Source organism: Canis lupus, chromosome 6 (genome assembly GCF_048164855.1).
Source record: "Canis lupus baileyi chromosome 6, mCanLup2.hap1, whole genome shotgun sequence".
NCBI classification, from domain to species: Eukaryota; Metazoa; Chordata; class Mammalia; order Carnivora; family Canidae; genus Canis; species Canis lupus.
The window spans coordinates 6,783,952-6,807,373 of NC_132843.1; the positions used below are offsets into that span (position 1 = coordinate 6,783,952).

Genomic DNA, 23,422 nt, shown 5'->3' on the forward strand with positions numbered 1-23,422 from the left:
CTAGAATGGGGCTCCCTGCATCGGAAGGGTTTAGAAGGTCCCCAGGGACTTCGATGTGCTGCCGGGGATCCATGTCAGTTGACCATGAGATTCTAAGGTTTCTGGGAAAGGAGGAGAGTAGCTCCTATCAGGGCTGCCCCTGCTGCCTGAGTGGGCTCCCAAGAGCTGGCTTCATCCCCGCCCCAATACTGTGGCCAATCTCTACCAAAGCACAAAACCTCCAAGGGTGCATGCAGCCGTACCCCTCAGGATTCTCTGCCCAAGGGAAAAGGCAGATTGTCCCTGTCACTTGCTCTGTGGAGCACCTGGAAGAGCACCACAAATGATCCAGGACCAGAGGTCTTTAGGTTCTGTTTTGTGGCCCTGCCCTCCATGGGGGACCAGACACAAGACATTTGTGTGGTCTTCTTTCCACTTTACCCCTTCCCCCAACCTACACACACTCATATGCACACTTGGCTCTGCCCCCAGGTATGCACACCTGAGGACCCATTTCTCATGTGCAAATCACTGTCCACAAAGATGCCTGACTGTCAGGGCACAGATCCTCCAGCACACGTGGCATTGGCACTGGCCCAGCCCCCAGCTCTCTGTTAAATCTAGGAGGACCTTGCATTTTCTGCTCAGATATGGCAGATCTATAGGAACCCTCCTGTCTCAGATGAGACCCTGGCTGGTCACAGCACTCTTGCAGCCCAAGCTGGGTAGTAGCTGCAGCCTTGGTCCGTTCAACTGGCTCTGCTCTTCGATGGAACTATGTTCTGTGCCTGCTGAAGCCCTTCTGGGGCACGGAAACTAGGAGAAGAGTTAGATTGGAAACTAGGGTCTTGGGCAGCCCGGGTGGCTCAGCGGTTTAGCGCCGCCTTCAGCCCAGGGTGTGGTCCTGGAGACCCTGGATCGAGTCCCACGTCGGGCTCCCTGCATGAATCCTGCTTCTCTCTCTGCCTGTGTCTCTGCCCCCCGCCCCACTCTGTGTCTCTCATGAATAAATAAATACAATATTAAAAAAAAAAAAAAGGAAACTAGGGGTCTCTGACTCCCTGACTAATCCCTGGGGAAATGGGAAAATGCTTGTGTTTAAGTGAGGATCAACGTGGGGCCCTGTGGCCAGAGCTACCAGTGATCAGAAGGGGAGAGGCAGGCATGGGAAAGACCCCGGTGAGAATGTGTGAAGGGCAAGCTCTCCTCTCAAGCACTTCTTTGTCCCACCTGCTGTCGGGGATGGGAACCATGTGTTCTGCTTCTAACCTCCCAGGTTCTTCCTCTGCAGAGGCCTTGTAAATCCCCACGGTCATCTTTCTGCTGTGGAATTCAGTGTTAGCGAAGTTCCAAATACAGACATTCGGCTTTATGTAATTGTCAAGCCAGAAGCGATTATTTGCTTTCCTCAGCATTTCGGCCATATATATCTGATTTACGACTTTTGGGGGAAGAAATTAATTATAGCAGAAATAAACCTATGGTCTAAGTAAGAATGGGCTTCAGGGTGTCCACTGACATGAAAAATGTAATGTTTGTGGGAGTGTGCAATTTTGTTTTTTGATTGGGAGAGTGTTCAAAACTTTTTATATTTTATTTTATTTTTTTTTTAAGATTTAATTTATTTATTCATGAGAGACACAGAAAGAAAGGCAGAGACACAGGCAGAGGGAGAAGCAGGCTCCATGCAGGGAGCCCGACGTGGGACTAGATCCCAGGACTCTGGTATCACAACCTGAGCCAAAGGCAGATGTTCAACCACTGAGCTACCCAGGTGCCCCTCAAAACATTTTAGATTCTCAAATGGGTTGGTGATCTCCAAAATGGTTAAGAAGTCTTCTGTACATAGGAAGGCTCATTTGACTTTGGGATCTTATCTCTGACATTGATGTTAGAACTCATGTTGCTTTGGCAGTTTAACCCAGTTTACTGAGGGGCCGTGATGCGGTCCAGTGTTAGTCACAGGGAAGCATAAACTAAACATGGATGAGGAAGAAAACGAAAAACACATAATTGGAGCATACAACTAAGACCCCTGAGGCTGATACCAGCATTAGCTACAATGGCTAAGAGGTGGGAACAACCCAATGACCATCAACAAAATGTGGTCTGCATGTACGAGAGGGTATTATTCAGCCTTCAGAAGGAGATTATGACCCGGGCTACACATGCAGGAACCCTGAAGACATTCACTAAGTGGAACAATCCAGTCACAAAAGAACAAATTCTGTATGATTCCACTTCTCTGAGTTACTTAGCGTAGTCAAATCTACAAAGTGTGTGGAGTGGTGTCTACTGGGTGCCGGGGGAAGGGAGGCAGGGGAGTCACTAATGGGTGCAGAGCTTCGATTTGGGATGAAAAAATTCTGAAGGGGGATAATGGTGATGGTTGCACGTAATGTGAACGTACTTAGTGTCACAGAAGTGAACTTAAAATGGTTAGAATGATTAATTTTACGTTACATACATTCTACCACAATAAAAAATAAATGAAAAGAAATAAAAAGACTCTTGAGGCCAATGTCAAAATGCCAGCATCCTATTGGTGTGTTACCAGTAGATTGCAGATGGGGCTCTAAGCTTCCCAGCAGCCGCGTATCAAGCATTTTTCCTTGGAGAGTGAGGGGCTTACCTGACTTATGAAGCAAAACACTTTGTTATAATGGCCACTTAAGTACTGACAATTAAAACCAATACCCATTACACGGTCATTTAAACGTGTGACAATTTGCTAATGCTTTTATAAGCTAATGGGATTGGAAAGAGAAGGTGAGTTATGTTTAAATGGATATATATAATTTAAAATGAGGGTAATATCCGATAAATTGGTGTTCTATGAAATAGATGGAGATGCTGGGAGAGTGTCTGGAAGACGCGGAGACTTGGGCAGGCGGGTACCTTCCCTCGTGAAAGCAGCAGTGAGTGTCCCCCACCCCCTCCCCGCGCTCTGCCTTGGGTCAGGGAGGGACAGCCAATGCGTGGGTTGCAAAACCCCAGATCCAATAGGTTTCCCGCCCCAGGAAAACCTCTCTGCAGCCTGGGGGAGGAAGTACTAACTAGCTCCTCCCCACTTTGAACCCAATGAGGAGCGGTCAGGTCTGATGATCCGGGATCTGACAGGCCCTGGAAGGATGCAGAAGCCCGCACACAGCACGAGTTGTGCATTGTCTCCCCAGGGCCGCAGCCGCCCCCCTGGGAAGCACAGCTGTCCCTGCTGGCCTGGCTTCAGCACAGAAGTTCTGCAGGCTAGACGCACCCCCCCGCCCCGCCCCGGGGGGCCAGTCCTGTATTGTCCCTACTGGAGTCACCCCTAGGGGGAGGTCTAGGCTGATGTCTTGTGTCACCAGCTCATACTCTCTGGGGCTGCCTAGGAGGTCCCCAATGCCATCTTGGAGCAGCAGTCGTCCAGGGATGTCAGGGTGCTCCCTCGTGCCAGCTGCGCTCTGGGCCTGGACTCTCAGGACAGTCCCTTGCCTGTCCACCTAAGAGATGATTCCTGCAGCCCCACCTCTAGGCTGAACCCACTGTCCCGATTCAGTGCTCGAGGGAAGACCGCTCTGTCGAGAAACTCGTCCTCAGGTGCCACAGCCGAGGCCAGGGCAGGGATTCTCTGCCTTACAGGAGCTGCATCGCCCTGGCCTGTGGCTGATGGATCCAACCCGGCATCCCCTGGGCTTCCTCCAAGGGAGCAGGCGTGCAGGCCAATGCACTAGCTCAGCCGCAGGGACCGGTAAGGGGAGAGGCCCCCCTTTGCCTCCCCACTGGAGGAGGCCTCACTGCCAGCATTCCTGGCAGGACCACCACTTCTCCATCCTTTGCCAAGGTCAGGGAGGAACAAGGAATGGGTGCTGGCACAGGGGGGTGCAGTGGGAAACCAGGGCCTGCCAGGTGCAGGAGGTGAAGCTGCCAATCAGCCTTTCAAGTCCAAAGGGGCCCCTCTGTGCTGCCCCACTCTGACCTGAGAGCAAAGCAGAGGGTCAGAGTATCTTTGCAACACTCAGGTGGCCAGGGGACTCTGGAGAAGTCAGAGGCTCAGGAGTGCCTAGCGTGCATGCCAAGGTCTGAGCTGGCGTGAGAAGCCCAGGGTGAGCTCTGACTCTGCTCCTGCTCAGGGCGCTTCTGTCGTCGTCGTGTTCCAGGGCGTGGGCCTTCCAGGCCCCCAGTGCCAGTGCCTCCAGGCAGCGTGCGTCTGGCCTGCTTTCCAGAGCCACTCTTTGACTTAGGCTGCAGTGAAAGCTTTTTCCCTGGCATTCGTCATGTGCTCACAGGCTCGCTGATCTGAGCTGCTTTTTTCTTCATCCTAAGAATTAGCTGCAAATCCACTGTGTCCCACATGGGAGCAAGTGAAAAGAGACGCCTCTGTGGAAATGGTCTGGGGTGAGCCTGCCAAGGCTGTACTAGTGGCAAGACAGTGGTTCACTTTCAACAAAGGGGGAAAGGAAGGGTGGAAAAGAACCCACGTATCTTCTTAAAACATGCCAGTTGCCAAGAAGCACCTGATTGAATTGTCTAGATGCGGAAATTAAGACAGAGAGATTAAACTGCACAAGATCAAACAGCCAAGGAGCCGAGTGGTCGTGACTTGAACCTAGCAGGCTGGCTCCAGAGCCCAGGCCCTCCAGGGAGGGCCCGGGGGACACGTGGGTACAGCTGGCCTGAGTTCAAGTCCTGCCACGACCCCTTGGCACTGGTGCAACTTCAGGGAAACCACAGGATCAGTTTCTGCACCTGCAAAATGGGGCTGATAAAAGCAGCTTCCTGGGAACATTCTGGGGGACTAGAGGTGCTGTCTGCCACAGAGCTGGTGCAGACAAAGAGCTCCAAGTCTGGTCTTTTGTACACCAGGAGCAAGGGGCAACTTCCAGAGATGTTCTTAATTAAGTTGCTATGGTAATTACGTTTTCATTCTATTATTTATATGAACATAGAGGGACAAAGTGGCATCTTAATGTTGTTTTAATGAACCAAGAGAAAACGTCTGCAGACGCCAAGCAGCACATCTGCAGCCTGGTTGTGGTCTTATCTCTGCTTATGGGCCCAGCCGGCTGTTCGCTAAGCTCCAGGCCCAGGAGCCCATCTCATTCATGGAAACAGTTGGGAGAACCCAGAGTCCACGCTGGCATTGCTGCCCAGCTGCAGCAGGGAAGAGCAATTTCTTCCCATGCCCACCCATCGTAGCTACTTCCATTAATGATCATTTTACTTACCACAACTTTTCCTTTATCTGTGAGAAATTCTTTGGGTAGATCTTAGGTCTGATACTCATATCAGCGGTGGTTTGCATTCCTGGGACTCTTTCCATGTTTACCATGCCTTCCTATTTCATTTTGTTCCAAGCCACATCCTTGAGAGAAGGAGAGGGAAGACCCTGCCTTCACACAGGTCAGGGAATGGAGGTCTGGATGTGGGTGGCGAGGCAGCCCTCCTTTTTTTTTTTTTTTTTCCACTTTTTGAAATATATTTAATTTTATATATTAAAAGTTATACTGAAACTGTTGTGTTTTTTATATATAAATTTATTTTTTATTGGTGTTCAATTTGCCAACATATAGAATAACACCCAGTGCTTATCCCATCAAGTGCCCCCCTCAGTGCCCGTCACCCAGTCATCTCCACCCCCTGCCCACCTCCCCTTCCACCACCCCTAGTTCGTTTCCCAGAGTTAGGGAAACTGTCTGTCTCCCTTTCTGATATTTCCACTCATTTTTTCTCCTTTCCCCTTTATTCCCTTTCACTATTTTTTATATTCCCCAAATGAATGAGACCATATGTTTGTCCTTCTCCGACTGACTTACTTCACTCAGCATAATACCCTCCAGTTCCATCCACGTTGAAGCAAATGGTGGGTATTTGTCGTTTCTAATGGCTGAGGAATATTCCATTGTATACATAGACCACATCTTCTTTATCCATTCATCTTTCGGTGGACACCTAGGCTCCTTCCACAGTTTGGCTATTGTGCACATTGCTGCTAGAAACATCGGGGTCAGGCAGCCTTCCTGGGGGTGGCAGGTGGCGGCAGTGGCAGGTTGTTTCATTTCCATCTGGCAGTGGGCATCAGGGGCTCTGGAATAGTCTCTGTTCTTGAGAGAAGAGAAAGTGGAGTGAAACGCTGTCTTTTTTTTTTAAGATTTTGTTTGTTTATTTATTTATTTATTTATTTATTTATTTATTTGACAGAAAGAAAGAGAGAGCACAAGCAGAGGGGAGGGGCAGAGGCAGAGGGAGAGGTAGGTTCCCCGCTGGGCAGGAAGCCTGACATGGGACTCAATCCTAGGACCCCAGGATCATGACCTGAGCCAAGGGCAGATGCTTAGAAAACTGAGCCACCCAGGTGTCCCTGTCTTGTTCTTTTTGCAAATATACTCAACAAACATCCAATGACATTGGGTTTCTAGGATGACCCATGACTTAAATGGTGGATCAGATTCTTACAACTCAGTAGGATTGAGGTTGGCCATACAGTTTCTCTTACAGGAAAAGGTGAGGGGGTCAAATGGTTACATGCCCCCCACCCTACCCCAGTAGCACATGATTATCCAATCATATTGAAATGACTCTGTTAGGTTGCATCTTTTACTTAGTAGGTTCTAGCTCGTCACTATCACAGTAGCAAGAGCTGGAGGTTCAAGGCCACCGAGTCAGAGACAGCTGTCTCGTAGAAAAGATACATGGAACAGAAGTCCTTGCAGATGGGGAGGATTTGTCACAGGAGCTACTATCCAGTCTGTTTGGGGCTGACATTCACATATGCTGCCTGTCATGGAAGTTTCCTGAAGGATGAGACCCTACTGAGAGACAAAGTGGGGACCACAGGGATCCTGTGTATTGTGGTGAGCTGGAATTATTTGGTCAAGAGGGTCTAGAGGTTTCCACAAGCAAATGTCCCATCACTGTTCTTACCAGTCACCTGCACTTGTTGCTTCATGATGCTCAGAAAAAAAAAAAAAAAAAAAAAAAAGCACTCTGATTCCCACTTGAAATCCTATAAAGGCAAACCTAAAATCTATGGGAGCTCTATGCAGAGAGGAAATTCAAGGCCAGAGAACCCTAGAGCACCTGCAGAGGCAAAGGTTGTGATTGGTACTAGGACTGGGTGCGGGGGTGGGGGCAGGTAGTGCACACAGAGAGGCCCAATGTGTGCAAGTGGCGGGATGGGAGCCCAGCAAACTCCTCAGACTGGAAGATGCCTCTTCCATGCATTTACTTCACCTGGAAGGGAAGGAGGACAAGTTTTTGTTTTGTTTCATATTACTGTGTAAAACTATCCATGACAAAAAACGTATCATTTTAAGCATCTTTTTCCTGGTTGGGTTTTTTTAAAACTTCCATAAATTCAGATAAATTTTTTATTGCAATATGATTGAAATATAACCTTGTGTTTGTTGCAGGTGTACAACACGATGTTGTATGTATTGCGAAATGATCATCACAGTAAGTTTAGTGATACCCATTGTCACATATAGTTTTTTTTCTTACTATGAGAACTTTTAAGATCTACTGCCTTAGCATCTTTCGAATGTAAAATATAGTATTGTTAACTATAGTCACCATGCTACATATCACATCCTCAGGACTTATTTATAAGTGGAAATTTGTTCTCTTGACCTCCCTCACCCATTTCAACCACCCCCCCACCCGTGGAAGTGATGGTTATATGACAATGTGAATGTACTTAATCCTGCTAAACTATACATTTAAAAATGCTTAAAATGGTAAAGCTTATGTTATATGTATTTCACCAGCAAAAAGAAGAAATACACAGTATGTATAAGAAACCAGACCTTGATTTGGGCACAGAGCGGGCAGTTATACAAATGGTAAAAGAAACAAAAGCAGTGCTGGTGTTCACCCTTCTGCACAGGGGCCCAAGGACAACTCCCTGGAACAAAATTGGAAAACACCTGAATTAGCCCAATCTCCTCAATTTACAGTTTAAGAAACTTGAAGTTATCAATAATATCATTCTCCCTTCTTCCAAACTACCTCCCCACTACCAACTTTAATTCTGATCAACCAACCACCACCCTGCTCTGGTTGAGATTCTACACGTTTTTTTTTTTTTTTTTTTTTTTTTTGAGATTCTACACTGTTGACCAGAAGGAGCAAGTAAGTCTTAGATCTGTTTGGTGAACCCTGAACCCCCATGGGGTTATATGTCCTCTACTTTTGGAGCATCACTGCCTCTAGCCTCTAACTCCCAGCCTCTGTTCTTGATCACCTTGAGTGAAAGGCCAGGCAAGAATGTTCCTTAGACCACAGCTGAGCTATGCTTCCTGATAGGCCTGTTGTCATGAGTTGACCTGTGTCCCCTCAAAGATATGTTTCAGTCATAACCCTTAGGACCTGTGAATGTGACCTTATTTGGAAATAGGGCCATTCCAGATGTAATTAGTTAGGATGGAGTAAGGTGAACCCTTAATCTGAGTAGTGTCCTTATTAGAAGAGAGAGACACACAGACCCCCTAGAGAAGACAGCCATGTGGTGACACACAGAGATTGGAGTGCTATAACTACAAGCCAAGGAAGCAAGGAAGAACCCTTCCTTACAGGTTTCAAAGGGAGTATGGCCCTGCCAACACCTTAACTTCATACTTCTGGCTTCTAGACCCAAGACAATACATTTTTGTTGTTTGACACCTCCCTGTGGCGCTTCTTTGAGGAACTTAATTCACTGTGCTGGGGTGGGAGGCTCATATGTGGACAGACCAGCGAGCAAGTTCAGAGCTTCACTTATTTGTAATCCACTGTGAGGGTGTTGATTGCATCCCAGTGATGTTATTTACAACGTAGTGTTTTAATTGCCTCACTTTTTAGTGTTAAATATCTTTTCAAAGGAAGCTATATAACCTGTAGTGCATCAACCCTGGAGACAATGTCTTGGTGATTGATGGAATTACGTCATTAGATCAGGTAATATGACAAAGCATTAAATTTGGAATGTCAATGTAAATACATGGACTTAAAAGAAGTACCATTGACAGTTATTTTGGAAAAAGTGTCTCAACAACATCAACAGAAATAGCATTGCTTCCAACATTGGCAGCTCACACACAATCGTGGGACCTACATTTTGGTTTCTAACACTCATCTCCAATTAAAAGAAAAAGACTAAATTGAGGGTTGAATAATTGTTTTGGAGAAGAATAAAAAACATCTAAAGTATAAAAAAAGGGAGTTATTCCAAGAAAGGGTGGGCCCAATGTCATAGGCCTCCTCCTTGTTATTTTTAATAATGGAAAGTGTCATCTATGCTATCTGTAGGTACCATGTTGCTTTGGTGACCATGTGTCTTTCTGTCAGCTGTAGATATGGACCAGCATACGCAGGATGCAGTGACTTCAAACTGATGAGTCAGCCAAAATAATCCCAGTATAAAAGGGAACTGTACCACGAACAAGAGAGCAAGTGGGAAGTGAAGTAGCCGTTGGCCAGCACTCATGATCCCACACAGTAACAATTAAAGAATACCCAAATATAGATAACAAATTAGCCAAATGCCCTTAAAAGAAGAAAAAGCAAGCTGCAGACTTACTCCCTTTTTGCTCAAGGAACAAAATCCCTGGATAACTCCACTAATTATCATGAGATAATAATAAGACCTATGTCCCCAAGCTTCCAATTGTGGGGATAGACCAGACCAACAAATCTCAGTTATTGCACAATAAGTAGATGCCACATATGAAACCTAGAGACCAGTTCATTACTGGAAAAGACTTCGAGTCTCAAAGTCAACATTGCTAAGGAAGAAAGGAAGTGAGATGTCTCATAATATAATACCTACTGCTTCTTTGCATCTGCGAGAAACTCACCCTGATAACCAATGGCTCAGGTTTGAAGGTCTGAATGTTTGAATGAACTTGGTCTGTCCAGCCACGTACCAGCAGACAATCAGTAAGTTGCCAGCACAAGGCCTGCCATCTCCCAGTGGCATCGAAGTGATATCCTCTTACTCTGGAGTCTGGTAAATTTCTAGGGTCCTAGAAAGGTGTAAAATATCAGTTATTGAACTGATGGTGTTATCAAAATCCTAGGACAATGTAAAGCACGTGATACTGGGAATATGCAAGGATAAAATGAACAAATTAAAGCCACGGAACCAGTATCATCATAACCTCTCCTGGTGTAAGGGCATTAATCAGTTTTACATTTCTTGTGAACATTTTGCATTTAAAGAGTCTTAGGATATTGAGGGGGAGTTAATACGTTAGATGCAAGATTTTAATTAAATGTCTAAAAGTGCTGGGTTAGGTTTGTAATCTAGGGTTTTTTTTATTGATTGGGACCATTTATTTTGTTAAATCTATAATTTTTTTATTTATTAGTGTTAAGTAATTGTAAATATTTAGGGCAATGTTGGTTGTTTAGTATCCAGAAGTATGCTAATTGTCTAATAAATTCCTAAGATTAATAGTTGGAACATCACTTGAGTTACAATTAGTAGTGAATATTCCTCTCCATGCACAAATGCCCCTCAGACACTAAGAAATCAATCAGCACTGAAAATGGAAAACCAGTACTTTTCTAATACACAGTAGAATAAATTCAGAAATGTTAAAAAAATAAATGTTCATTTTTGTGCCAGCTACCATCATCTTCTGAACCAGCTATGGTCTATGTGCTATACTTTGGGATATAACACTTTTTAAAAAAGATTTTATTTATTTACTCATGAGAGACACACAGAGAGGCAGAGACACTGGCAGAGGGAGAAGCGGGCTCCCTGTGGGGAGCCCGATGATGGACTTGATACCAGGACCCCAGGATCATGTCCTTGGCCAAAGGTAGATGTTCAACCACTGAGCCACCCAGGTGCCCCCTGGGATATAACACTTGCGTAGAAGGTTCCAGAACCTAAGGGATGATATAAAGCCTACATTGACCTACATCTTTACATTTCTAAGCTAGACATACTTCTTTCTGGAACCTCTTATTAGGTACCCAAATTGGAACCCAAGTCAGAGATACTGAATTATCCTTCAAAATCTAAGCTAAAAATAACAAATATTTACCTTGCACAGCTTCTGTGGGTGGGGACTCTGGGGGCAGCTTAGGTGGATGTTTCCAGCTCATGAAGTGTAGGCTGGGGTGGGGTCATCGGAAGACTTCCCCGGGGCGGGAAAATCCTCTTCCCACTTAGTCTACAGATGGTTGGCTGAGGACTCAGTCCCTCCCTGGCTGTTGGTTGGGAGCCTCAGCTCCTTGCCAGCAGGGGCCTCTCCAAACAGGTGTTCCTCTGGCCATCTGGCTGCCCCCCAGCCCCGCCCGATGAGTGGTCCATGAGGGGGCCAGGACCCCATGGTGCGATTTCAGGCCCTCATCTCAGATATCACACCACACTTCCACTTGCACTTCATCCCATTTGTGAGAAGCACGTCTGGAGAAGAGAAGTCAGGTGCCACCTGTTGCAGGGAGGCTGTCAGAGGCTCTGTGAGCCTAATTGTAAAATCACTGCAGCTCCCTGTCCACGGGAGAGCCAGGGACGCAAACTGGGGTCGTTGTCTGAGCGGGGGATGCCACAGCCTGTGCAAATGTCCCCGTGCACCTCGGATTTCCTGGCGGGTGTGTGGCATTGGGCTGAGACGTGCTGAGTCACTGCCGTCATTTAAATGCCATTAGCTGGAACAGAAGCAGAGCGAAAACGACACTCTGTCTGCTAATTGCCTGTGTTAGAACTCGTGCTCCTTTGGGCTTTCTTGTTCTCCCTGTGTCAGGGCCAGGATCAATACCGTTGTCTCCTTTCCCTTTAGCTCAGGTGAGCTGGGCTTTCTAGCAGTTTCTCAAGTAAGAGCACATATTTTTGTTGTGGGATGTCTCAAAGTTTGCGAGCCCCAGGATGGAGTCTCTGGGCCTGCAGGACTTGCCCGTGCCTTCCCAAGCACGGAGCCCCTTGTCTCTCTGTTCCTTCTGCAGGTCCCAGCACCACCGTGTGGCGTGCCCCGGGTCGGACTCCTCGCCCCCAGAGCTCTTGTCTGGGGGGGACACCACATAAATGGGTAGAGAGGGTGCATGGAGGGTTAGGGTTATGAAGGAGATGAGAAGGTCCTAAGAGGAGGAGCAATCTAGCCTGCAGGGCCAAGGGAGGCTTTCTGGAACGAAGCAGGATACCTTTTAGAGTTGGGGTCACCTTCTAGTTGGTTTCCACTACTCTTTCCTCATGGAAGCAGGGACCGAGGAGCTCCACTCCTGGCCCTGGGAGGTCTGTGTGGGTAAGAGGAGAGCAGAAGTTGCCCATGAGACCCTCCCATTGGAGGAGTTGTTAGGGGTGTCCTGGGGGGCGTGGTGGGGGGTGTTGCAGAGGGACATTGAGAGAAATGATGGCTCAGGACTGCATGCGAAGAGAGAGCTGCGGATTCCTGGAGAGCCAGTGGGGGAAGCTATGCAACCCAAGGCGGTGGCAAGACCCCAGAGGGGCTGACAGTGTAATGCTCCCAGAGACAGGACCCTCGACCTGGCTACCCAGATTTCCTGTGTCCTGTGGCTCATACAGGTTGACCTGGCCTGATAATCATGTGGGCTGGACAAGGTCTTCCTGGCTGTCATGAGGACAGGCGGCAGAGGAAATCCTAACTACACAAGACTGGGGATTTTGTACAATCTTGGGGGTGGGTAGAATAAAAGCCTCAAGAAAGATTGAGATCTGATCTCCCTCTGGTCTGCCATGGTGGAGGCTGGAGTCAGATATAAGTTGATTTGAAAAATAGGATGAAGCTTCTTGCATCCCCTGAGCTGAGTCATCCTGCTCCACAGAGGGAGGAATATTTAAAACTAAGCTGAAGCTGAAGTGGGTGCAGGAGAGAAGTCACAGGGTGGAGTGGCTTTCAAGGCTGAGGGAACAGCATGCGTGAGAGTTTTGACGTGAGATGTGGCAGGCTACAAAAGAGGACGGTGGCCCAGAGGACTGGGAGACTGTGGGGGGCAAGGTGACCAGGTCACATGGGGCAGATTGAAAAGTCAGGGCTTGGCCTTGAATACAATGAAGGGGGTGGGCAGGGAAGAGTTAAGCAGACGTGTTGGCTATGACAGGACTACTTTGGCTTTCTAGAAGATCCTCTGGATAAAGCCTGGAGAGTGGATTGGGAGGGCCATGATCAAACCCCAGAAAGGAGTTTGCAGGCCACTGTAGAGGAGAGGAGTGGTGCTTGGGGGAGTGTTGTATTGGTTTTGGTGGGGTGGAGAAGAGGACGGAGGGGAGAGCTACTAAGGGGGTGGTCTGACAAGCTCAGGCTTCCTGATTAACCCACCCCCCACCCCCTGCGCCGGGGAACAGGGTATCTGTGAGCAGGAGCTCCTAGAACAGAGAGGAAAGAAACCTGCCCATCCTTCCCACCCGTCCATTGGTTGAACGGTCCTGAGCCTGGGACTTCAATGATGGCTCCTGTGCTCAGGATCTGTCTCTTGAAGGATTCTTTCTTTGAATTTGGTAAAAGAAGTGAGAATGGACATGGAGATAAATGCATGTTTAGCTGTGAGAGTGGACCATTTATTTTTCCAGGGAACTATGTTATAAAGCTATTGTTGTTGCCGCCTAGGTAGCTTGAGTGCAGAAAGTCTTGAACTATTTGCCACGGAGAGTTAGTAGGAAAAGATGGATCCCAAGAGTTTACAGCAGCAATAGTAGGCCCATTGGGTGATTTTCTTCCTACCAGCCTTAGTAGCTTGGGCATATTATAGGAAGCAGATGGATTGGTTTCTTTCATGTTCAAAGTGGGTTTCTTGTAGGCAGCATATAGTTGGGTCTGTGACAATCTTTGGCTTTTAATTGGAGGATTTAGCCCATTTACATTTTAATGTGATTATTGATATAGTCTAGTTTAAATCTACCATCTTGCTTTTTGTTTTCTATTTGTCCCATCTGTTCTTTGTTCCATTTTTTTTTGTCATATTGTGCTTTCTTTTGGATTGAGTCTTTTTTATGATTCAATTTTCATCTCCTTCATTCGTTTAGTAGCCATAACTCTTGTTGTGTGATGTTAGTGGTTGCTGCAGCGCTTATAGTATCTTTACTATAATACCTTTAAGATTCTTGAAGATCGACATTCTTCATGTATTCTAGAAGAATCTTATCAGAGTATATTTCCATTTCTCACCTCTCTGCCTTTATATGATTGTTATCATATCCTCTCTTTCTACCTATGTTATAAACCACACACTACATTGTCATTATTATTAAAAATTTAAACAGTCCAATAGCTTTTAAAGATATTTAAATAATAACAAAAAGGGCCTTTTGCATTTAGCCATTAGTTACTCTTTCCAGTATTCTTAATTTCTTTGTATAGATGCCGATTTTACCTGAGACTTTTGACTCATTTCTTTTTTATTATAAATTTATTTTTTATTGGTGTTCAATTTGCCAACATATAGAATAACACCCAGTGCTTATCCCGTCAAGTAGTGCCCACCTCAGTGCCCATCACCCAGTCACCCCCACCCCCTGCCCACCTCCCCTTCTACCACCCCTAGTTTGTTTCCCAGAGTTAGGAGTCTTTCATGTTCTGTCTCCCTTTCTGATATTTCCACTCATTTTTCTCCTTTCCCCTTTATTCCCTTTCACTATTTTTTATATTCCCCAAATGAATGAGACCATATAATGTTTGTCCTTCTCCGATTGACTTATTTCACTCAGCATAATACCCTCCGGTTCCATCCGCATCAAAACAAATGGTGGGTATTTGTCGTTTCTAATGGCTGAGGAATATTCCATTGTATACATAGACCACAGCTTCTTTATCCATTCATCTTTCGATGGACACCAAGGCTCCTTCCACAGTTTGGCTATTGTGGACGGTGCTGCTATAAACATCGAGGTGCAGGTGTCCCGGCGTTTCATTGCATCTGTATCTTTGGGGTAAATCCCCAGCCGTGCAATTGCTGGGTCGTAGGGCAGATCTATTTTTAACTCTTTGAGGAACGACATCTTAAAAGCCATCTACGGAAAGCCCACAGCAAATATCATTCTCAATGGGGAAGCACTGGGAGCCTTTCCCCTAAGATCAGGAACAAGACAGGGATGTCCACTCTCACCACTGCTATTCAACATAGTACTAGAAGTCCTAGCCTCAGCAATCAGACAACAAAAAGAAATAAAAGGCATTCAGATTGGCAAGGAAGAAGTCACACTCTCCCTCTTTGCAGATGACATGATACTGTACTCCACCCCAAGATTGCTAGAACTCATACAGCAATTTGGCAGCGTGGCAGGATACAAAATCAATGCCCAGAAGTCAGTGGCATTTCTATACACTAACAATGAGACTGAAGAAAGAGAAATTAAGGAGTCAATCCCATTTACAATTGCACACAAAAGCATAAGATACCTAGGAATAAACCTAACCAAAGATGTAAAGGATCTATAACCTAAAAACTATAGAACACTTCTGAAAGAAATTGAGGAAGACACAAAGAGATGGAAAAATATTCCATGCTCATGGATTGGAAGAATTAATATAGTGAAAATGTCAATGTTACCCAGGGAAATTTACACATTTAATGCAATCCCTATCAAAATACCATGGACTTTCTTCAGAGAGTTAGAACAAATTATTTTAAGATTTGTGTGGAATCAGAAAAGACCCCAAAGAGCCAGGGGAATTTTAAAAAAAGAAAACCATATCTGGGGGCATCAGGATGCCAGATTTCAGGTTGTACTACAAAGCTGTGGTCATCAAGACAGTGTGGTACTGGCACAAAAACAGACACATAGATCAATGGAACAGAATAGAGAATCCAGAAGTGGACCCTGAACTTTATGGTCAACTAATATTCGATAAAGGGGGAAAGACTATCCACTGGAAGAAAGACAGTCTCTTCAATAAATGGTGCTGGGAAAATTAGACATCCACATGCAGAAGAATGAAACTAGACCATTCTCTTGCACCATACACAAAGATAAACTCAAAATGGATGAAAAATCTAATTGTGAGACCAGATTCCATCAAAATCCTAGAGGAGAACACAGGCAACACCCTTTTTGAACTCGGTCACAGTAACTTCTTGCAAGATACATCCATGAAGGCAAAAGAAACAAAAGCAAAAATGAACTATTGGGACTTCATCAAGATAAGAAGTTTTGCACAGCAAAGGATACAGTGAACAAAACTCAAAGACAACCTACAGAATGGGAGAAGATATTTGCAAATGACCTTTCAGATAAAGGGCTAGTTTCCGAGATCTATAAAGAACTTATTAAACTCAACAGCAAAGAAACAAACAATCCAATCATGAAATGGGTAAAACACATGAACAGAAATCTCACAGAGATTTAGACATAGCCAACACACACATGAGAAAATGCTCCGCATCACTTGCCATCAGGGAAATACAAATCAAAACCACAATGAGATACCACCTCGCACCAGTGAGAATGGGGAAAATTAACGACACAGGAAACAACAAATGTGGGAGAGGATGTGGAGAAAGGGGAGCTGTCTTGCACTGTTGGTGGGAATGTGAACTGGTGAAGCCACTCTTGACTCATTTCTTGTACTCAAGTCTTCGAATGAATTTTTTCAGTTTTCATACATCAGAAAGCATTTTTATTTTACCTTTGTTTTGGGAAATAGTCTTACTGGGTATAGAATTCTAGGCTGACAGCTTTTAATCCATGCAGTACTTTAAATTGTTGCTCTATTATTTCCTGCCTTTTGTTGTGTCCAAAAAGAAGTCTGCTAAAGTTTGTGCCTTTCTCTACTTGCAATATATTTTTTCTCTGGCTGTTTTCCAGATTTTCTTTTTGTCATTGGTTTTTAGCAATTTGATTATGATGTATGTCAGTGTAGTTTTATGTTTCTGATGCTTGAGATTTATTGAGCTTCTTGGATCTGTGAATTTATGATCTCCATCAAATTTGGAAAATTTTGCCCCTTTTCTTCAAATATTTTTTCTGTCCCTCTATTCTCCTGCTCTGGGGAGACTTCAATAGTTCACTGATGCTTTGTTCAATTTTGTTCAGTCTTTTCTCTCTATATTTTATTTTGAATGGTTCCTATCAATGTCTTCAAGTCCACTAATTTCTTCTACATTCGAATCTGCTATTAATCCCAGTGATATATTTTTTATCTCAGGTTTTGTGATTTTCATCTCTTGAAGTTCAGTTTATATCTTTTTTTTTATATCTTTCATGTTTTAGTTTAAATCTGCTAAGTCTTTAGTTTCTTGATCATCTAGAATCATATTATAAAATTAGGGCTTTAATGTACTGGTCTACTAATTCTATCATCCCTGTTATCTTTGGGTGAGTTTTGACTGGTTGATTCCCCGCCCCCTCCTTTTTTTTTTTTTTTTAATGTGTCATGTTTTCCAGCTTTCCTGTTTTGTGTTCTTAGTAATTTTGGATTGCTTGCCAGACACTGTTAATTCTACTTTCTTGGGTGCTGGATATTTTTGTATTTCAATAAATATTCTTGAGCTTTGTTCTGTGATGCAGTTAAGTTACTTGGAAACAGTTTGATCCTTTCAGTTATTGCCTTGCTAGGCAGGATTACAGCTGTGTTTAGTCTAGCGATAATTTTGTGCCACTTACTGAGGCCAAATCTTTCTGGGTGCTCTATCCAGTGGGAACAGGAGCTAATCTGGCTGTGTGTGAACTCTAATTGTTGTTCCCTCTAATTTTGGGGTGGTTCTCTCTTTGGCCTCAGATAATTTTCTTCCATGCTTAATATTATCAGCTCTTAATGGAAGACTCGATGGGGGATCTCTGCAGATGTTCAGAGCTCTTTATACAGCTCTCTCATCTCTGCTGCCCTGCTCTAAAAACTAGCCACTTTGATTTTTGGAAACTGTCAGATCAAATAAGAGAACTCTTGTTTCAAAGGGAAACCACTGGTCTACACCTGGCTTCCCCTGCCTGCCCCCATTGTCTGGAAAGTCTCTCCAGGCTATAAACTGGTGCAATTCTAGGGCCCACTTAACTTGCTTTCTGTTTTTCCTTTACTAGTTGATGTCCAGTGTCTTGAAAAGAATTGTTTTAGGAGTGCCTGGGTGGCTCAGGTGGCTAAGCATCCAACTCTCGATTTCAGCTCAGGTCATAGTATCAGGGTTGTGAGACTGAGCACCATACCAGACCCTGTGCTGAGCGTGCAGCCTGCTTAAGATTTTCTCTCTCCTTCTCCCACTGCCCCTCCCCCCACACTTGTGATCTTTTTTTTCTCTCTCTCTCTAAAAAAAAAAAAAAAAAAGTAAAGAAAGCATTTTTCTTTTTTTAAATATGTTTTCTCCCAGTTAGTTGGGTAGGTGGGTAAATCTGGTCTTTGTTACTCTAGCTTGTCTGGGATTAGAAGTATTGGATGAATTTCTCTAAAACTGACCTTTTGTAGGATAGATAAGATGGCAGGTGGTGGCCAACCTCTCAGATGGCCTCCAAGGATTCTCACATCCTGGAATTCATGTCCTTATGCATTTCCTTCTGTACTAAATAGGGCTGACCTTTATAACCAATAGGATATTGTGGAGATGGCAGAGAATGAGACTTCCAAGGTTAGGTCATAAAAGAACCGTTGGGTTCTGCCTTGTTCCATCTTGGATCACTGGGAGAGGCTGGCCCCCGTGCTGCAGGGACATTTATACAGCTTGCATAAGTATAAGGGCTCACATGGAAAGGAATTGAACCTCTGGCCAACAGCCAGCATCAACTTGCCAGGTGTGTGAGTGAGCCATCTTGGAAGTCGGGCCCCTCCACCCTTTAGGATCTCAGAAGACTGCAGCTCTGACCCAACATTGGAACAGTCCCTTAGCGAGTGACCTTAGAGCCAGGATCACCCAGATAGGCTACTCCTGAATTTCTGACCCATAGAAAATGCATGAGATCTTAAGTATTTATTGGTATTTTGAACATTTCATTTTAGAACCATTTGTTTTTCAGCACTAGATAACTAATGATGATTTTTGTACCTGGAACTGGGATGTCTTCACAAAACTTAAAAATAGGGTATGAGTTTGGATCCAGACCACAAGCAGAAGCCAGAAGGATAACAAGGAGAGTGCTGGTGGGCAGCTCATCCACACTGTTACTGACTACCAGCTGGTTCACCTTGTTGGCACATGGCAGTGGTGTGGCTGCAGCTGTTCCCACCTTTTGAGTGTGAAAACCATACAGCTGCTGCCTCATTTCTGCTTCTGCATCTTGCACAAAATGGCCCCTGGGGCTCAGCTAATTGGAAGTACAGAGAGAATGGGAATTTGGGAAATAAGTTCAGTGAAGCCACATATCGCAAAGCCACTTTAGCCTGTACACTGAATTCTGTTAAGTAGTTCCTGAGCAGGACCATGTCAGGAAGCTAGGCGGCAGGATTTCCTGTGTCTCCAGCCTTTGCAGGTGTCGATAGTCTGGGAGGCTGAGGATGCCACTGTAGAGGAGAACCCAGAGTACTGAGAGAAGAAAGAGAAGGGATGCTGAGCCAAGGGATACTTCTTTCCTTGGCAAGGGGCAGAGACTTACTCTGTATGCTGAAAGAAATGAGAATCTCAACCATGCTGCAAGGCCTCATGGGAAATCAGAAAAAGCCACACAATGTCCCTTTTCTTCTATCACTATTTCTGCTAAGAAGTGAAACCAAGTGAAAGAAAGAAAATTTGAGAGACTCAAAAGTCTAGAGGAAACTACTGGCCTCAATATGAGATGGGGCTTGATCCCTACAAAATGGGTGAATTGTCAGACTCCCAAATCTCAAGCCACTTCTGCGCCAGGCGGAGGTGGCTTATCTTTTGGCTTAGGGCATGAAGACCCAAGCCATGACTCTGTAGGAGAGAACTGAGGGCATCACGCTTCCCCACCTGTCACAGGCTGGCTGGCCCACAGTGGGTACAGCTTTCCGCATGTCATCCCTAGTCCTGTATCTGGGGGAAGCCATTTTGAGGAGGTATGCAAAGAGCAGTTTTTTAAACATTTTAGGAGTTTAATTGAAGAGAATTGCGTGGGGATGGTGAGAGGACAGTGTATGGGAGGAGCCCAGCGGTGAGGCATTTAGTCTGGATGCCCAGCTCAGTGCTGGCCTGCTCTCCTGGTTGTGGCATCCCATCTCCTTCAGGGGCGCTGGGCAATCCCTCATCAGGGCATAGCGATCGTGTCCTCACAGCTCAGCAAAGCACAGCAGGCCTAAGGTGCAGGTGTCAACCTCAGTCCCCTGGGCAGACAACCTCTACTCTTGTTGTCCCTACTCACCAGGGTCCTCAGAGCAGGCAGGAATTCCTGTCAAGCCTCCCCATTTTCCGGAGGGGGTGATGGGTCCCGTATCTCCCTGTCTCAGCAGGAATGGAGTTTCCTTTCACTGTGTGTTGTATCAAGGGTGCCTGTGCTTCCGCTGCCATCCTTCTGCCTCCCCAGGCCTGGAGGCACCTGGCACTGACCAGATGGGGTGGCTTCGGACAAGTATTTGATGTCTTCCAACCTGAGTCTCTTGGGCTGTAAGACGGTTCCATCACTGTCGCAGGGGGGAATGGCTGCCTGTTGGGAAAGCACCCTGCATAGTTTCGGATGCAGAACTGGGTGTCTGGTAAAAGTTCACCCTCATCGTCGGATGGAAGTCACTTAATATAGCCCGCAACTCAGTTTGAACTCATATAGTCCGTGCATGGCCTCACCTCCTCCCTCAGAATCAGCCAGAGGCCCCGAGGAGCGAGGCGCAGGCCGCTCTGCGTGATCGTTCCCTCGGCCAGGGACTGTCTTGTTCAGCTTTGTGTCCTGCTTAAACACAGCTTTGTGTCCTGATCCTTTAACCCCTCAGAAAGTGTTCTCTCAGCAAGTTTCAGGTTTGAATGAAGCCTGGAGAGGACAGAGGTTACCCCACTGACCAAGACAAAAAAGAGAAAGGAAGAGGTTGTCCTGGTCAGGAAGTCACGGCTCTGGGACTGGCCTCTCGCACTCTGGAACAGTTGTGGCCACCAGGTCAGGGGGCAGGCAGCTCCTCCCCCGCCAGGGAGGCTCCCAGGATGGGCCAGGATGTCTCACGGACAGAAGTTCTCTCTCAAAAATCCCAACCCTACCTGCTCCAGGCCAACAGACCCCATCTGTCTGCCAGGGGCCTGCGGTGACCGGAGCTGCCCCCGTCGCCGGGGCGCTGGGACACCAGGAATACAGCAAGACTGGTCACGCTCTTTATTTATTGAGGAAGAATTCACACAAGGTCACGTCATACAATCAATCATTTCCTGCGCTTCATAAAAATGATTGTCACTCACTGTGCTTCACAAAAATTTCTTTTAATGAATAAATAATTTGATGAAATCAAAAATATTTACAATATAAACAAAGGGAGAAGCTTTGGATCTATGAATCTCACCATCGAGCTTTGCATTTTTGAACTGACTTCTTCCCAAGCTTTTTCCCTTGGAAACAATACAAATCTGATAGAAACAACAACTCATACAGCGTATCTTTGTTCGTTATACGTTTATCTGTTAGTCTTGGAAAGGTACAGAAGCTTATATTATGCAACATGTTAAAATACAAATATTAACTAAAATAATATATTATCATAATGCCAGGTAGCATTCTCCACAAAACAAAAATGTACACTCAGCCGTAACAATAACAAAGGGTTCACGGGCCACAAAATAATACCCCAAAGGTACAAATTCCTTCATAAGAATATAATTGTGCTCTTGGGTTTACCAGATGTCTACGCTGCTCTAACAAGCCGATGCCGAGGAGGACAGTATTTGATGACTCTGCTGTGTGTGTGCTTCTGTCAGGCAGCAGCATTGCTGGGAGTTGGGCAGTGCAAAGCAGTTTCATAAACGCTTTCTTGGGCTCTTAAAAAGAGCCAATTATGCAAAGCAAAATAAGCATATTGAGAAGTCTTCATCTCATCTACACAAATACCATGGAACGTCTTGGCTTTGTGGGATGAAAGGGTTGGTTTGCAGCGCTGTTTATGCCATCAGCCAGAATTCAAGTATTCCAGGGCCACTTCATAGCAGAACTTGTACTGATCCTAGAAAACGGAAGGGAGAAGAAGTCAGCTATGTGATATCCAAATGCTGGTGCTGTTAGAGCAATTGTGCCAGGTTAGGGTTTTAATTGGAAGAAATCAAACTGAGAAGGATTTGAATCAGAAATGAATCAGAAAGTCACGGTTGGGAGCCACAAACAACTGCTGTCTGGAGACATTCCCCACAAGTTGTTTCCCGATGAAAGGTATTTTGACATCTACCTCTTCTAGAATTCCTGGAAAGTTCTGGACAACTGGAACACATATATAGATTTGTCCAAACATAAATGTTTACCTGTACATCAACATCCCGAATACAGAGTATGGGAAAATCAATCAAGAAGTAGAAGGAAAAAAAAAAAAAGACTTTCCCCAAAGTCTGGGAGAAATATTTTGTGATTCGCTCATACAAGGTCCTCAACATATAAATGCGTCACTCCTGGCCCAGCTATACCCTTGATGTCTTCCATTTTGTGAGAATTTACAAGCACCTCTTAAGTACCAAGCACTTGACCTGGTCCCTGACTTTGAGAATTCCATGGTCTGATTGAGACCAGTACCCAATGATAATAAGGCTCGGCACGGAGCAGGGCCCCCGAATGGTCCCTCAACCTGGGCGCAGAGGGGGAGGGAGCATAACTTCCTAGGGAGGACCTGTAAGAGGTAGCAGGTACCTACAGGCATTCCAGGTAGAGGAACCACCTAACGAAAGGCCCAGAGGGGAAGTGTTGGATTCCCTCTGGGAACCACATGTCAGTTGTTAATCAGGCAGCAAAGTCATTTTTCTTGAGCACAGCTTTCTTAGATCATGGACCTTGGCCTGAGGGAGACCTGCCTGAGGTTCTGGCCCTGGTGGGATCTCAGGTGGTAGGAGAGGGCCTTTGCACTTGTGTTTGTATGGTGTGCTAATGGACGCTCATGTTAGTGTGGTCTCTGAGCCAAGCAGAGGGACACAGCAGTTGAGGATGCTTCTATTTGCCACCTGGCAGCAGCCTGGCAGCTGAGACAGAGTGGCTCAGCATCTAGAAGGCTCTCTTCCCATCTCCATAAGAGATAAGCCTTCACAAGTTGTTAAGCGTGAGCACCACTGTCTCACTACCCAACACAATGGCCGAAACCAAGGAAATGGATCACTTACTTTGAGTTTGCCAAATTAATTAAAACTAAATTTCCATCTTTTGGATATGTGCCTCTTAATTAGTCATTGCAGTCTTCTTGTCTTCACCTACATTTTGTTCTCTGAATGTCCCACTAGTCCAATCTGTTTATTTGAAGACAAAGAGCCATATTTTATCCCTTTGCATGTAATACACCAGTCTTTAGCACAGAACCTGACATACAGTTGGGAGTGTCAAACGTTGGCCGTATATGTAAATGATAACAAAATATGGGTTTAGCAGCATTTGATTCAACCCAATAAATATTGAAGGCTGGAGACCAGGGATTTTAAGATACAGCTTTTGTTCTTTGGGACTTTACGATCTGGAGGGGAAGACAGGAAGCAAACAGACCAT

The 23,422-nt window shown here is 45.4% G+C and overlaps 1 protein-coding gene across 7 annotated transcripts in view; it reads right to left on the reverse strand.

Moving 5' to 3' along the window:
- Positions 1-21,161: 21,161 nt before the first annotated feature.
- PTPRM (protein tyrosine phosphatase receptor type M) overlaps positions 21,162-23,422 on the reverse strand; it is a 779,952-nt gene continuing 777,691 nt past the window's right edge. For all 7 annotated transcript variants that reach the window (XM_072828757.1, XM_072828756.1, XM_072828755.1 and 4 more), the window contains one exon: positions 21,162-21,911. In XM_072828757.1, coding sequence (XP_072684858.1) covers positions 21,858-21,911 — 54 coding nt within the window. In that variant the 3' untranslated portion in view covers positions 21,162-21,857. The remainder of the gene's footprint in view (positions 21,912-23,422) is intronic.